The sequence below is a fragment of the Tupaia chinensis genome, unplaced genomic scaffold (assembly GCF_000334495.1).
Source record: "Tupaia chinensis unplaced genomic scaffold, TupChi_1.0 Scaffold000661_1, whole genome shotgun sequence".
NCBI classification, from domain to species: domain Eukaryota; kingdom Metazoa; phylum Chordata; class Mammalia; order Scandentia; family Tupaiidae; genus Tupaia; species Tupaia belangeri.
This window is the reverse complement of record NW_006160183.1, coordinates 5,266,968-5,284,370: the sequence shown is the minus strand read 5'-3', so window position 1 is coordinate 5,284,370 and position 17,403 is coordinate 5,266,968. Positions and strand designations below refer to the sequence as shown.

The following is a 17,403-nucleotide window of genomic DNA, read 5'->3' as shown; positions in this document are numbered from 1 at the left end:
TCTTTACGCCACTAGACACTCCCACATGGCAGACCTGGTTCGAGTCCTGGACCTGGTGGCTTGCTTTCTCACTTTTCCTCTCTCTCTCTCTCTCTGTATCTCTCTCTGGTCAAATGAAAAGTAATAAGCAAATGAATAAAATTAAATAAATAATTATTTTTTAAAAAGTGAAAGAAGAAATGGAAAAAGAAAAATAAGGAGTAATAGTAATAATATTACCTATATGTTATAAGGATTAAATTACTTAATAAGAGCTCCATGAATATAGTATATATATATATATATATATATATAAGTATATATATATATATATACACATATATATATATATGTATATATATATATAAAACTATAACTTCTAGGGTTATTAACAGGATAATCCATCTTGAAAGCTCTTTGAACAATGTCTGGCACATGGTAAGCTATCAATAAGTGTTAATTATTTTATTACTTAACAATATGGAGTAACCATATTGTAATGGTTACATCACTGGACTTCCACTTAGTTGACTGTGGTTTGAGTCCCAGACCTGGTGGCTTAAAATCTCACACTGGGAGCCAGCAGGTGGTGTGATGGTTAAGGGCGCTGAACCCCAACATGGTCGACCACAGTTCGAGTCCCAGACATGGTGGCTTGCTTTTTCACTCCCCTCACCTCCAGTTTGTCCTTCTCTGGTCAAATTAAAAATAAATAAAGAAGTAAATTTTAATAAAATAATTCTTTAAAAAAACAACAAACAAACAAACAAAAACACCTCACACTGGGTGCATGTGCATGTGTGCCCAAGGTCTCGAAAGGAGAATGGAGAAGGGATTGCAGCATAGCCATTCCTCCCCTGTGTGTGTCGGGGGGAGGATTTCTTGCTTTCTGTCTCTCTATGTCTCTGGCAAGTATACACACCCTATAGCAAAAATCTCTCAAAAAATAAAAATAAAATAATAATACAGAGTATTGGGTTACTGGAAAAGTCATGTCATATTTTTTCTGTTTTTCTGTGCAACATGTGTCATGATTTTTCTGACAACCCATTAAGAGTCAAGTTAAAGAGGACCTTAAGTATCTGAATAAAGAGTTTAGCCTTGATCACAGAGACTGTGGGTAACTGTAACTGAGTTTTTTAGAAGAACAATGCAAGGGCAGTGTATATTAGGAATTCTGTTTTATTTGTCAGAATGGAATGTCTTACTTGAGAATGGACCAAAGTTTAAATGATCCAAGAAAGCCATAAGGGAATCCTGTTTTAAATCAGACCGACAGAGTCAGGTGTTCTGTGCTTGAAGCCAATTATATGGAGAACTCTGGTGGATTTGGGTGATAGAATGAATTACTTTCATCAATTCAACATTGTATTGGGCTGGGTCCCGATGACCTCCTGGGCTCCTGCTCCAGAGATAGAGATAAGAACAAGAGCAAATGACTGCAGTGCTGTGAGGTTTGTATTGACGGAGGTTTGCACCAGGCGATGGGAACACAGTCAGGATTTTTTGAGTTCCCCAGAAGAGATGACATTTTGGCAAAAAGATGAGGCAAAATCAGGTGGAGGAGCCAGCAAGTGGCATGGTGGTTAAGGCGCTGGACACTCCCACATGGTCGACCACAGTTCGAGTCCTGGACCTGATGACTTGCTTTTTCACATTCCCTCTCTCTCTTTCTGTGTCTTTATCTGGTCGAATTAAAATAAAACGAATGAATAATTAAAATTAAATAAATAATTATTTTTTAAAAAACAGGTGGAGTAGAAAGAAAGGGGGAAAGTGAGGAAGAACATTTCACAGAGAAGGAACAGCCTTTATAAAGATGAAAGCATGTGAATGTGTCAGAAACAGATTCCTAAAGCATAGGTTAATGGGACTCCGTCTGTGGAGGAGTAGAAAAAAATGAGGTGGAAAGGTAGGAAGAGCCACAGGTCTAAGGACTTGTGTGTCTTGCTGAAAAAAAAAAAAAATGGATTTCATTCCTAAGCATCAAGAAGCTGTTAAAGAATTATAAATGGTCGGGAACCAGCAGTTAGCGTAATGGCTATGTTGCTGGACTCCCACGTAGTTGATCGCGGTTCGTGTCCCAGACCCGGTGGCTTGAATCTCATACTGGGCATGTGTGCATGTATGCCTGCCCAGGATCCCGAGAGGAGAATGGAGAAGGGATTGTGGTGTGGCCATCCCCCCTGGGGGAGTGATTTCTCGCTTTCTGTCTCTATGTCCCTTCTCTTTTTCTGGCGAGCGCACACACCCTATAGCGAAAAACCTCTCAAAAAAAAAAAAAAAAAAGAATTATAAATGGTTGTAGGGTAGGTTGTGTCTAATGATCCCATTTGTGTGTAAGCAAGATGGCTCTGACAGCCTTTCAGTCATGGGAGGCAGTCCAAACTAGAAACACTTGGCAGCCTCTCGCAAGTGTCCAGCGAGCAAAAGACGAGGCCTTGGGCTACGTATGAAGTTGGGATCCAGCCGAAAAAGAGAATACTGACAAATAGTATTAGCAGTGGGATAAGTCTTTTTAGAAGAGAAAGATTCCACTTCGAGTCAAAGGAAATTTTTTATTGGGATGATGCAAGTTAAAAGCAGCAGCTCGGTTCTGTGGAAAGAATGCAACACTGGGGTTCAAGAGGCTCTTACAACGTCTCGGGTTCCTAACTAGATCGTGTCTTCCCAAAGTCAGAGATTGTGAATGTTCAGTGTAAACTCAGCAGAAGTAAATAAAATATCTAGACACAAACCAACTTTACCTGTGACATGTTAGCTTTTTCTGTGATATTTTTATTTCAACTCTTGGTTAACTGGTGAGTTTTAGCCAGGAAAAAAAGTCCATGAATTTCTCATTTTCTTATGACTAAAGTCCATTTCAGGTATAAAAATAAACTGGACCTAATACTTACTTAAAATCCCACCCCCTCAGCCCCAGTTAATTCAGTAAGCATAAAGTTTATTTCCTTGTAATTATTTGCTTTAGGTTATGTGCTCACGTGTGCACGCACGCGCGCGCACACACACACACACACACACACACACACACACACTGGCATGCAGTGTGACAAAAGAGTCTTAGGCATGGCATAGCTATTCAAACAGCCATTCTTTCCATCAGCTGTGCTGTGTCCTAGGGACACTGATGAGCCAAACATCGTCCCAGCCTCACAGTGCCACATCTCTTTCTGCCACAACATATCTGGGATAAGACATGCTACCTTCAGTGATAGTATTTTATTAGCAGCGATTTTGTGTGTGTGTGCACATGTCTGTGTGTTTATGTATCTGTGCAGATGGGGGGAGGGAAACCACTTCGGGGGGAAAAATATCAAAATGAAGGGGAGAAGAATTAGAGAAGATTAAATTTACTAAAAGTTCCTCAGAAAAATTACCGTTCTCTGAACTTTTTATAAGTTTATGTAGGATAAATTATTAAAGAGAAGAAGAATAGGCCTTTCCTTCTATAAATACATAAGCAAAAAAATAGCACGTAGGAAAAAAACCTTAATTCATAAACTATATGGCCACATATTTTGAAAGATCTCTATATGACGAGTTTTACCTCCATTCCTTTCTTATAAATTTATTTGAATCTTGTCAACCCTACATTAAAATGGTCTTGTTCTTTCTTTCTTTTCTTTTCTTTTTTTTTTTTTCTTAACTTTTAGTCAAAGCACTTTGCAACTTGACTCAGTGCTCATGCGATCTTACGTGGTGTCGAAATCCTTTGGTCCTTTAATCTTGTTAGGTGGGAGCACTTATCTCTAAGATTTTTATTTGTCTTCCTTACCAGTTATGCTCTGAATTCTTTCCCTGCCTCAATGGCAATAGAACTGGGACTTTGTAGGTGTGCAAATAACTGACTCTGATGGTCATTTGTTATTAACTCCATTTTGGGGGGTTTCTTTTTTTTTTTTTGGAGAGGTTTTTTGTTTTTGTTTTTGTTTTTTGCTATAGGGCATGTGCACTCGCCAGAAAGACAGACAGAGACAGAAAGTGAGAAATCACTCCCCAGGGGGCATGGCCATACCACAATCCCTTCTCTTCCATTCTCCTCTCAGGATCTTGGGCATGCATGTACACGTGCCCGGCGTGAGTTTAAGCCGCTGGGTCCGAGACTTGAATCACGATTGACTACATGGGAGTCCAGCGACATAGCCATTACGCTAACTGCTGGTCCCAGGGGCTTTTTAAAGTATCATCTGCCATGCTAAATTCTGGGATTACAGAGGCCCTGCCCTTCTGCAATTTATAATACACTGGAGGCAAGAATGAAACAATTACAATTGTGCACAGTAAATGTGATGACAGAGCAGCGCCAGGTGCCACTGGAAAGCGGGAAAACATCTGGATATCAAGCTCTGTCTGGCAAGGCTAGGGAGGGCCTCTAGGAAGAAACAGTGGTTAACAAAGACTAAAGGATGAGTTGCAATTAGTTAGAGGTCCAGGTAGAGAGAAGCTTTTAGATCCTTAGTATAGACTAATTTTTGTTGAGATGTTACTTCCATATGTATAAACACAAGACTAGATATGATCTTCTTAGATATTTGACAGTAACATATCAGTAAATTTTTTAAATTACAAAATACAAACAGATACAAACAACATTCACATTAACTACACAGTATCACAATAGTAGCAGAAACTTGTGAGTGCTCACCTGTGCAAAGCAGTGGCCTGAGAAACTACATTTAGCTGTCACTGCAACCCCATGGGGTTAGTGCTACCATTATCCCCATCTTACAAGTAAAGTAAATGAGGCACAAAGAAGTTCCACTACCTTCCCAGAATCACAGAGCTGGTGAGTAGACATGGAACATCAGAGGGGCTAGCGGGTGGTATGGTGGTTAAAGCATCAGACTCCCACATGGCCAACTGCAATTCTAGTACTGGACCTGGCAGCTTGCTTTCTCTCTCTCTCTCTCTCTCTCTGAGAGTCTATGTTCTATAACAAATTTTAAAAAAATAATAAACAAAAAAATTAAGTAATTCTAAAAAAAAAAAAAGAAAAGAAAGAAAAAGAAATGGAGCTCCATCCTTAGCCATCTTGCCTCAGTTTGCTGCCTCTCTGCATAATAGATGATGTGATAACTCACATTTTGCAAAAGTTAAAGCACCATTTGCATAGCTGTATGGTCTTGGTAGCTAATGTGCTGACTCTTTAGAGTTCAACAGACACTATAAGAATAGAACTTTTGCAGTGGCTAAACCAAAGACAGTGGACTTAATCACATTGCACAGGGGCCCTTATCCAGACCACCACCAAATTTTATTCATACAAAAGGCTCAGTGTTCTGCATTATCGCTGGCTCTCCCTAGGTTCAGACATACCATTTGTCTATTAAAACCATCTTTATTCTTTTCTCATTGGCCCATGCCAGTACTATACCAGCATCAATGTGATTCTAAATACAAACAGGCACTGAAATTTAGCATAGGTAAGTGGTGATTAAGTGGTCATTTAGGTCCAAAATATGCTCTTATGCCAATTGTAAATTATCTTTAAAAAGAAAAGGCAATATAAAAACTCTCATAGACAACTCGTGAGAGACAAAATATATTCCTAGCAATCCCTGGGGATGCACTGATAAATTTGAGAAACATTATGAAAACAGTGGAGAAAGGTAAGCTTCAGCTGGAGGGACTGGCATGTGAGAAAGCCTGGGTCAGGACAGAGCTTGGCTCTTAGGGGGAATGGAAAGAAGTCACTGAGATTCTAGAATACACATAGATGAAGTAATAGCTGGATCTAGAAGGACCTTTCAAACTATTTTAGGGTGTTTGGGCTTGATTCGAAAGGAACTGAAAATGTCTGTAGGCTGCAAATAGAAAGGACCAGGTCTCATGATTGTCAGTTATATCCAATGCCTATAATTTAAGGGTGCTTAATAAATACAGTGAATGACGTCCTGGTCAACGTTATACTGCACATTTAACGGTGGCTCAAGAGCACACAGCCTGTACCACATAACCTATGTGTGAGGTAGGCTATACTGTCTGGGTTTGTGTAAGTATACTCTATGATGTTTGCACAGTGGGGGAGTCACCTAATGAGGCACTTCTCAGAATGTACCCCAGATATTAAATGCCACATGATTACTCTTGGATTGGCATTGATAAAGTTTGTGAAGTTTGTTTTCTTTTTTTTATTTGGGTTGGTCATTTGGGTAAGAATCATAAAATCTTTTTATGATTTTCTAAACTTAGGAATTTTTTTTTTTTTTTGGCCCCACTCTGTGAGTAAACTGAAACCAAACTCACTTCCCTAGGAAAGTTAAGACATAAGTAGTGAGTCCTTCTTATCCACCGGTTCTTGCATTCATTATTTAACCAACCTGGAGAGAATTTCCTCTGCATTTATAGACGTAGAACTTGAAGATTCAAAGGACCAGTTGTAAAGGACTTGAACATCCATGGATTTTGGTTTCTGAGGCAGTCCTGCAACTAGTTCCCCACAGATTCCAAGGGATGACTATATAGTAAGGAACTTAGAAACACAGATAATAGAAATGTTATCTGATCATAATTCATTCTTGGCTTTCAAGAGCACACGACCTGATTACAACTTCAAAACTCAAGACTCTGGATCACCAGTTAAGCTAATAATAATCACTAGGGCAATAGTAATAGTAACTATATATTGAAGGCTTATCATGTGCCAGATGCTCTGTTTAGCACTTTGTGTGCATTATCTCGATGAGCCCTTATAAGTACTCTATGATGCAGACACGGTAGTAATCTTTCTTTTCCTGATGAGAGAATCATTGTGTACTTGGAAAGATCAAATAGCTAGCAAGTAGCAAAACTAAGATTCAAACCCAAAGTTTCAGGCACCATCACCTATCACAGTGTTGTTTACCACATGCCCCAAATGGAAGGTTCTAGAAAAGATTGATGTAGGAAAGGATAGCCATGTCTCTGTGATGCTAAGGAGAAAGCTTAACTGAACCCATATTCTAATGGTGCAAAAGTCCTTTGCTTCACCTCTGAGAGCTCTCTACAGTGGACAGTCTTTCAGAGCTCATTTACTCTGAAATAACTGGGTAAGAGATGCCAGCTAACCTAAATTAAAAATAGATAATACAAATGTGTTCCATTAATTTTATGACTGTTCAAATAACTGTAGCAATTTAACTGCAATTGGTTTCCTCTTTCCCGTAACTTATGTGTTGTTAACTTTAGTCTTATTTGATATTTTTATTCTTGATTTTTAATGTATAACTGATGAAATAAGAGTGATGCTTCCTATTTGACTAAGACGGTCCAAGTTCTAATTTTCTGCTAAAGGTATTATAATCTTTGCATAATCAACAGTCTTATTTTATAACAATAAAGGAGTAATCTTATTTTGAAATGCTTGAGTCATTTTTGCAGTGATTTAGACATTACACTTTTCTTCTGATCTTGACTTAATATTTAGTTTTATATTTGAACTCTAGTATCATTTTCCAGTTCAAATGCTGACAGTACTTGAGTCTATATTAATGTTTTGAAAGTCTATGCTGAAGTGGTGACATTTTATTAACTGTAGAGAAAAATATATATATCGAACAGAATTTTTACTAGATCTTTTAAACTGGAGTGATTCTATCTCTGTCATCTTCTCAGGTTTATAAGTAGTGGTGAGAAAAATTATTTAATTAGCTAATGTAGTGAGTGATGAATTGTCTAAAGACAGGGGTTAAGTGGCAAGATTGATTAGAAGTACTGACAATGAAGTTTATGGACTGTATTATGATATTGGTACATTTTGGGTTTCTCAATTGCTTTCTTATGGAGTTTAAGATTATTTTTTATAATTCCTTTCTTTGTATTATTTTATATAAAGATGTACATTTTATATATCTTTATAACATATAGTGAGTATATGTGTGTGCATGTTTGTATGTGTACATCTACATATGTATGCATGTGTATACCTGTATTTGTAAAGAATGAAGAAGGTCCAACGAAATCTTGAGAAATCCAGTCTCAATGTTAGGCACATTCTTTTGAGAACTTCAAACCATTTTAGAAAAAATTCTATTCATTTTCCTCTTCCAAATGTCCAGGGATATTTAATTATGTATTTTTGTCTTAACTTCCCCAAACAAAACTTGAGACAAAATCACATTATCTTAAGGTTTTATTTAGTAAGGAGCTTTTAAAACAAGTGTAAACATGTAACACATTGTTTCTCTTATATTAGAAGAGAACACTATAAATAATAGCGTGAATAAAAAAGCTTCTTTCCCATCCCCCAAATCCCTCTTCCTTTTCATGAGCATCAAGGTCATCACTGATGCAATTGCTTTTCAGAGTTGTTTTTTTTTTTTTTTTTGTAAATGATGAGAGAGGCAATTACAAGCAGTTCTCCTCCACATGACACTGCCCGGAAGACGGGAAAATTGCATCCCTTGATGGATGCCAGCTATTACATACACTGGGTTGGAAATCTCCATATAGGGAAAGGAAAACCAACAGAGAGAAGGCTGAACAAAAACCCCAACAAATCGAAGTTATTATGGAGAGAGTGGTGGTTAATTACCGACAGCCTCAGATTTTGCAGAGTGCTGAATACTGTGAAAAAATCTGTGAAGATGTAGATACTTTGACACTTTTGCACACATAGTAGTAATAGTAATAATAATGGGGGGAATGTCACATAAAATTCACTTATCCAAAGCTTAACAAACTCCAATCGTATCGTATGTATTTCTTTATCGAGTATGGAATCTGAAAATGGACTGCTTTGTACCAGAGAAGAAACTTAGGTGATCAATGCTGCAAGATGTCAATGGTCTCATACTTGTTGGTGTTATAGAGAGGATTTTTTTAACATCTGAAATATGTTAGTTGATTAAAATGAGATGTTATGAGGCCAGCCAGCGGCATGGCAATTAAGGAGGCTGGATTCTACATGGCCTACTACATGCTTTGAGTCCCAGATTGGTGACCTGAAAACAGTGTCAGGCACATGTGCATTCATGCCCAAAATCCCAAAAGGAGAAATGAAGGAGAAAGGATTGTGGCATGACCATTCCCCATGGGAGGTGCTTTCTCACTTTTCCTCTCTCTGAGTCTCTCTCTTTCTCTGGTAAATGCACGTGCCCTCTTGCAAATTTATAAAAATGTAAGATGGGACCAACAGTTAGCATAATGGCTATGTCACTGGACTCCCACGTAGTCGACCGCGATTCGAGTCCCAGACCCAGTGGCTTAAACTCATGCCAGGCACGTGTGTGTCCGTGCCCAAGATCCCAAGAGGAGAATGGAGGAGAAGGGATTGCGGCGTGGCCATCCCCTCTGGGGGGTGATTTCTCTCTCTCTCTCTCTCTCTCTCTCTCTCTCTGTCTCTGTCTGTCTGGCAAGTGCATGCGCCCTATAGCAAAAACCTCTCAAAAAATAAATAAATAAATAAAAATATAAGATATGAGGGCCCATAAGTGGCATGGTGGTTAGGGTGCTGAACTTCCATATGGCTAACTGCAGTTTAAATCCTGGACCAGACGGCTTGCCTTCTCAATTTCTGTTTCTTTCTCTCTCTGGACATATTGAAAAATAGCATATAAAATTAAATGAATAAATAATTCAAAAAATATATAAGATATGAGAAATGATCACTAACATTATAAATACTTATAAGTACACAGAAACCACCCCATGATGCCTTTTGTTATGAACTAAAATGTAGCACATGGCTTTGGTCCTTGTTCAAGAAGAGGTGCTTGGGAAGAGGTGGAGGATTCAACTCTGAAGGCAAAAGTCACTGCCATCAGAGGGCTACCTGTCCTTAGAGGATTGTCCTGAGGACTGTGTTACAGTGGGGGTCAGTCTGCGTTTTTTCTAGATATTTTTTTGGGGGGTGTGATGCTATTAGAAAAAAAAATATGCTGGGTTTATGAAGTATATGTAAAATAATGCTTATTACTTCCAATTGTGTTTTTGTGGCTATCGTGATATGGGTTAATGAACAACATGAGAATACCTCAGGATGATGAAGTTTCATCTAAAAAAAAGTAAATGTTAGCTTTTAAGCCTAAAATTTTATTTTCAGTAATATAGCCACTGTTAACTCTTAGCAAAGTGCATGGCACATGAAAAGTCAATAGTAAGCATCTGTTGGGAACCAGCAGATGGTGTAGTGGTTACATTGCTAGACTTTCACATGGTTCTAGTCCTGGACCTGGATGCTTGAAACTCATACTGGGCACATGTGCGTGTATGCCCAAAATCCTGAGAGGAGAATGGAAGAGAAGGGATTGTGGCATGGCCATCTCCTCTGGGTGCCACTGGGGTGCTTTCTTGCTTTCTGTCTCTATCTTTCTCTGTCTCTCTGGTGAGCACACATGCCCTATAGCAAAAATCTCTCCTTAAAAAAAGTATCTATTTATCAAATCAAGACTAAAACAGGTTGTTTTTCAATGTTGAGAGTTTTTCTTGCTCAGCATTGTTATCTCTGGTATTTAGGATAGTATCTGATACTTAGAAAGTGTTGAACAGACGGGTGAATGAATGAGTGGGATGTATAATTGCTAAGCTGAAAGAAAATAAAAAGAAAATTAATTTTAAATTTAAAAAGTTTCTGTTTATGTGAAACAAAATTTCTTAAAAATATACATTCCTGTGTTTATGGGCTTTTTTTTCCCCTAGGTTTTTGCCATCAGGCATGTGTGCTTGCTGGGGGAGGAGGGGGAAAGAAAGAGAAAGAGAGAAAGTCAGAAATCACCACCCAGGGGAATAGTCATGCTGCAATCCTTTCTCTCCCATTCTCCTCCTAGGATTTTGGGCACACATGCACATGTGCCTGGAATGCTTTTTCAAGTCACCGGGTCCAGGACTTGACCCATGGCCAGCCATGTGGGAGTCCTGCACCTTAGCCTCCCTTGCCACCTGCTAGCCCCTCTTTATGGGCTTTTAATTCTAGTTTAGATTCAGGACTTCATTATTTTAAGCTCGGAAATGATCGCATCATTATTTTTTGAGTGGGAGAATTACAAAATTATTTCAGCCAAGGGTCCTTACACAAGTTGTCATTAATTTTCATTAGAGAACACCTAGGAAAGTAATGGTCCTTCGGCATGTAGGTTGAGATCTGTTACTGTGAGCAGCTCTGTTTTTCCTCCTCAGGTGTGGAATCCATAGCATGTTCCCTTTACATTTAGCTGCCCTAAATGCTCACTCTGACTGCTGCAGGAAGTTGTTGTCATCGGGTAAGTAAATCCATTACCACAAATGAGGCTTACTGTGTCCTGTACGTGAGTCACATGGCTTCAGGTGTGTAGTCAGCGTGAGTGGCTATCTGTGCTTCGTGTCTTTCCTGACCCGGCAGGATGAGTTGTGCTCCAGAGCTAACTGCATGTGACAGCTCCCAGTAGCCCTTGGTGTTGTCTGAATGTCAGCACTCCTGCTCCAGAATAAGAGTCTTGTCTATTTTCCAAGTTAAATCTTGGGTGATCCAGGGTGAGGAAGAGGCAGGGATGGCGGGAGCTTTTTAATCATTTGAGTCAGAAGTGAAAAACTTCTTTGAGACTTAAAATGGTGGCTTAATACCAAATGTTTTCAACAAAGAGAAAAGGCCAAATTCCCTACATTTAGTGATAGAAAATGTCAGGTTACCTTCCCCACTCCCGGGGCATGAAGAAATCACTATGTCTGATTCTATCCAGCTAGGCATAATTTTTGCTTTTTCAATGTGGGGCTATTTGGAACCAATGCACGTTTTCTGGTTTGGAGCTTTACTAATCTTTCTTATCATAGCTTCCGGCAGCCCCTATAGAGTAAGAAGTTTCTGGGTTTTCCAAAGTGATAGACGTCTGCAAAGCAAAGATTGTTTATGAATTAATTCATCGGATATCCCAGAGGCATTTTTTTCCCCTTTCAGCACTTTACCTCTGGTTGATTTTACTTTCACTGCTTTTGACATGTTTAAAAATAATTCCTGCATGAAAGCTTGTTTTCCAAATCTTAAACCAACTGAAAGGTTGGGATACACTTAAGTAAATCTCTATCTAGCATGTTAGGATTACTCCTGGCCTTCCGTGTTTTCTTCATGTATTCTGTCTGCCTGTCTATTGCCCTACTTATCTCAAATTGGTTTCATAAATTTTCTATCCTGGGATTGAAAAATGGGGCTGCAGTTCACCCAGTGCTGAATGGGAAAATAAATCCTTCTTGACTTCATGGTTCTTCCTATAAAATTGCCAAGCTTGAGCAGTTACCATTCGTTTCCATGACAACCTCTTTCTGACTACAATTGCTTGCGTTCTGGTTTTTCTACTAACTGATTTTTCTGTCTCTGCAATGTTTCTTGTGGTTTAACTAGGACAAAAGTATAGCATAGTATCCTTGTTTAGTAATGAGCACGTGCTGTCTGCAGGCTTTGAAATAGACACCCCAGATAAATTTGGAAGAACGTGCCTTCATGCTGCTGCTGCAGGAGGGTAAGTAGTTAGTAACTTCAGTTATTTTCTGACTTAATTACTAATTTATCTTAATTGACCTAAGTTGTCTGTGAATTAAAGGCATTTTCTTCATAAAATGAGTGAGAATCCTTTCTAACAAATATTAAATCTCACTGTGTTGCATTTCCAGATTACTAGTATATTGCTCTCCCACCAAAAACAATAACAAGTAGTTTTTCTTTTGTTTTCTTTTCTCTCTTTCTTTTCTTTTTCTTCTTCGTCTTCCTCTTTTTTTAATTATAGATTTTCAGACTATACAATAATAACAATAATAATTTTAAAACCCTTCCTACCTTTTTCTTCTTTTGTTGCTGGTAGGTGAGTGAAGATCAAGAGAATCCAAGATTTAAGTAATTCATGTTCATTTATAGACAATTTTGTTCTTTTTTCAAAACTAATTTTAAGGCTTTGTAATGATAAATGTGAACAAAGTTCAAGAAAACCCAAGCAAAAGGCCAAAGGTGATTTGATCCTTGCCTTCGTTTTGCTCCTTTGAGTTGAAAAGAGAATTTTTCATCAGCTACTCTCTCTTTCATATCCACGGGTGGATTATAGTTCTGATCCATATACTATTGGCGTGTGACCACGCATTGATCAACATGGTGTTTCTTGCATGAGCTTGTTTAAGTAAGGTGTTGGTTCTTTATCAGTTTCCTGGTTCTTGAGGGACCGCAATGTTTCTTCATTTGTCATCTATACATTACCAAAGGCATTACCTATTTATAAAAGGTGGATTAACTGAAGCATTTGGGCTTCCAATTTACTTGGGTCGCTTTTGAAGTCTTATACTTAGCTCTGAATTCAGAATTCATGTTATTGTTCAAAAGAGCCCCTTCCCTCTACCCCAGTCTCTAAATCGTATGAGCTTCACAAGCAACACAACTGCCTCTACCTCAATCCTTTGGCATCAAAGTACCAGACAGGTGCTTCGTATTAAGTGGCATGCTGCGCCGATGTATACATGTTCTGAAAAGTTCCTAGATTTATGACCAAAATAGTTCCTGACTAGTTCTCTGACAAAGGTGGCTATAAAGGGTGGTTGTGGGGCAGGGAGAGCCCTGCCCAGGTTTGTCATTAATGAGATCATTTTTCTTATTTAAATTATAATGAAACAATGACTTCCAGGCTACCTCTTAGCATCTCAACTTTAGAGCAATGATGGATGATTATCTCCTTTTATGCTCACAGTTTTAAAAGTATTAGCCTATACAGAAAGTGGATTCATTTTCAAAATTTCGATTAGAATTAATATTTAGGTATGTGCTTTTCAGTAGGAAAGTCACTTAAATGGATCCTTTTCTCTTTTCTAAACATGATTTATTGCTTCTTTGTCACTGCAAATGACAAAGAAGCTTTGGAAGATCACTATGCTCCATTACATCACTTTCAGCCTTGGTTCTGCACACTTATTCACCTAGATTACAAAGGCAGGGAAATGCAGCTGTTTATTTTCCATTAAGGAGTATATAGTTGAAAGTGATTATCATGGTGAATTCATTCTACTGTGATAAAAGGTAATGCTTATCCACTCTGGCTCATTATTTAAGGTGACATGAAATTATTATAGGTTTAAGTGGTTGTTCCATAAACTCTGGATGGTTTTGAAAAAGAATTTTAGGATAAATGATGAAACCATCACTGGAGGGTTTAATCAGGTAATACTCATTATATTCCTTCATCATGGAATTGGAACCGTTCCACCACACTCTTTAATGGATGGATTTATTAGCTGCAAAAAAGGAACTTTAGGAACTTTGGGTCCTCATAATATGGCATTACTCTAAAATATTCAGGTTATTTTTGCGTTAGCAGAATTTAAACCTGGAGCTGTCATTTCATCTTGCTCTGCACTCTGCAGAAAGCAACTCTTTCTGAAGATAGCGCAGTAATTGATCTCCACTGTCTTAATGATGTTTTCCCTGTCTTTCTAGTAATGTGGAATGTATCAAACTCTTGCAGAGCAGCGGAGCAGATTTCCATAAAAAGGACAAGTGTGGGAGGTATGTAATCAGGGAGCTCAGCTTCAAGTGCCTAAATAGATGGAGTGGGAGCTAGTCCATCTAGAAGCCATGTTCTGTTGAAATGGTAAACACGGAAGCTGGTTAAAGAGCGGGAATCCCATCCCCAACAGGAAATCCCTTCTTGTAGAGAAATACCAACAAAGAGAGCAAAACCACAAGAAAAGCATTTCCTCTTATGGCTTCTGTTTGTTCATTAGCATTTTGTTATTATTATTATTTGTTGTAGGCCACATGCACTCACTAGAGAGAGAGAGAGAAAAAGAGACAGGAAGTGAGAAAGCAAACCACCAGGTCTGGGACTCGAACCACAGTTGGCCATGTAGGAGTCCAGCACTTAAACCACCACGCCACCTACTAGCCCCAGAGCTTCTATTTATAGGAGCCAGCTTCTCTTCTCTTTCTGTTTTTGTTGTTGTTTTGTTTTGTTTTTTTAAATCTCCTACGTGGATGTATCAATAGATGAGAAAATTGTTTGTAGCAGTATAGAACACTTTAGTGACCCCCCTCACAATTTGGCCACAATATCTAGAACATTCATTATGTGTATTGGACATTTCATACTGGATAAAATTTCAGACATGTTTAAAACATAAAATACATTCACACATATCCAATGGATCAGAGAGTGTCTCTTACTTAATGAACCTTTGGTAGCTAAACTATGCCATAATGCTAGCTAGTACATGTATATTTTTTCATGTATATAGATATATTTTTCCCATAGAATTTCTCCATCCCTCCTTTCCACATGTATCCAGGCTCTTTGGAGTTGCTACAAATTTCTTCTTCTTTTTTTTGTTTTGTTTTTGTTTTTGTTTTTGTTTTTGTTTTTGTTTTTTGAGAGGTTTTTGCTATAGGGCATGTGCACTCGCCAGAAAGACAGAGAGAGACAGAGAGACAGAAAGAGAGAAATCACCCCCCCCCAGGGGGGATGGCCATGCCGCAATCCCTTCTCCTCCATTCTCCTCTCGGGAACTTGGGCACGCACGTACATGTGCTCAGCATGAGTTTAAGCCACCGGGTCTGGGACTCAAACCACGGTTGACTATATGGGAGTTTGGCGACACAACCATTAGGCTAACTGCTGATCCCTACAAATTTCTTCTTTTACCAACCTACCTAAGACAATTCCTGCTCACCCTTACAGATTTATAGCAAGCAACACCTTCTTGCCACTCAGGTAGACCCCCTAGCACTCTACATAACCCATGACTGAAGTACACACCCACCTCTTCTAGTGGATTTTTTTTTATCTCTCCTCATCTGACAGTGAGTCTTCTAAAGACAGGGACTGGGTATCATTTTCTCTTTGAGCCCTATCATGTGATGGATAGCTAATAATTTTCAGACTAATTAATTAAACATAAACAATTCAATACATAAAATACTAGTGATTTCCTTCTTTGATACTAAAGAGGAAAAAGTCAACTAGTAAAAGAGCCTATAAATACAAAATAGTTGTATTTGAAAACTGATATAATTCTTGAAGTTACTTTATTTCTAGTATTCTGTTCCCTAAATATTCACACCAGAAAAAGTATTAAACAATTGTGAATTAAAAATGAATAATGTAAAACAAATTACTTCATATTTCTGCAGTCTTGCTCTTTAAAAGTTGCTTATATTTTCTGAATATTATTTACTTAGTTTCTCAAAGTAACTCTATGAGGTATAGGGTGTGCTAGTAGATAAGAAAGCTGACCCCAGAGAAACTCCATGATTTATATATGTAAACAGAGCCTTAAACATAGAAAGGACCTTTGAGGACAAGGTCCTCTGGTGGTAGGTCTTCATTTAAATAAGGATGAGGAAGACATCCCAGAGAGGGGGAATGATTTGAGTCAACTCGTGGATCTGTCCAGACTAGACCTGGGGGCTTCTGGTTTTGTTATGTAGTTTTTCTTTTCTTTTCTTTGCATGTATTTGTATTTTAGATCTTGAAGGAAAGAATTAGAATTACAAAGCAAAATTTTAAAAATGCATGTTTTTATATCTGGCTTTATCTATTTACCTTTGCTGGACATTTTTATATCTTCATATAGCTGTAAGTTACTGTCTAGCATTATTTCATTTCAACCTGAATGACTCTTTTAAACATTTCTCTTTTTTTCATTGTGAGTCTTTTTTTTATTAATTTATGTATTTTACATTCATTCACTGAACATCGTTGTGTAATTTTTCTATTCACTTACATCCTTACCCTCAAGGAGCTTACAGTTCAGTGGGAAAGATGAGACTATACCAGCAGTTAAAAATAGAGGTAGCGGGACCAGAAGTTAGCATAATGGCTATGCAGTTCGTGTCCCGGACCTGGTGGCTTAAACTCAGATCCCGAGAGGAGAATGGAGAAGGGATTGCGGCATGGCCATCCCCCCGGGGGGTGATTTCTCGCTTTCTGTCTCTCTATCTCTCTCTGTCTGGCGAGCACACGTGCCCTATAGCAAAAACCTCTCCAAAATAAATAAATAAATAAATAAATATCGAGGTAGCTCAAAAGAAACCCAGACAATAGCAAGCAATCTCAGACAAAAGAAAGAACTTGTGGAAGTCAAAGGATGGATGTGGCTCTGACGAGTAGAAGTAGTAGAGAAGGGCATTCCAGAAGGAAACCAACATGGTCAATGGTGGAGGGAAGTATGGACATGACCTGGTAAACCTCAGGTCATTCACTTTGAAAATTCGAATGGACACATACAGGGGAGAGATAGACTCTGTACTAGAAGATTGGAAACAGCTTGAGCAGGTCTGCAATTTCGGGCTAAAGAATCAAGACTTTGTTCAGCGAGGAGGACTAAAGATTTTAGAACAGGATTGTCATATGTGGGTATTGCTTCTTAGAAAACCCAGTTCTTCACTTGTACCAACAAGAAATTAGATGGAAGCTTGTTTAGAGCTAAGGATTCTCTTAATGGGATGGCCTTGCAATAGTTCAAAAAATCAGTCATGTAGACCTGAACCAGACGGCAGCAGGA

General features: G+C 38.4%; 1 protein-coding gene across 6 annotated transcripts in view; it reads left to right on the top strand.

Moving 5' to 3' along the window:
* The window catches only part of ANKRD44 (ankyrin repeat domain 44), a 219,690-nt gene that overhangs the window by 94,530 nt on the left and 107,757 nt on the right, over positions 1-17,403 (top strand). For all 6 annotated transcript variants that reach the window (XM_006159916.3, XM_027776323.1, XM_006159917.3 and 3 more), the window contains exons 10-12: positions 11,077-11,159; positions 12,326-12,389; positions 14,342-14,410. In XM_006159916.3, the coding sequence (XP_006159978.1) occupies positions 11,077-11,159; positions 12,326-12,389; positions 14,342-14,410 (216 nt within the window). The remainder of the gene's footprint in view (positions 1-11,076; positions 11,160-12,325; positions 12,390-14,341; positions 14,411-17,403) is intronic.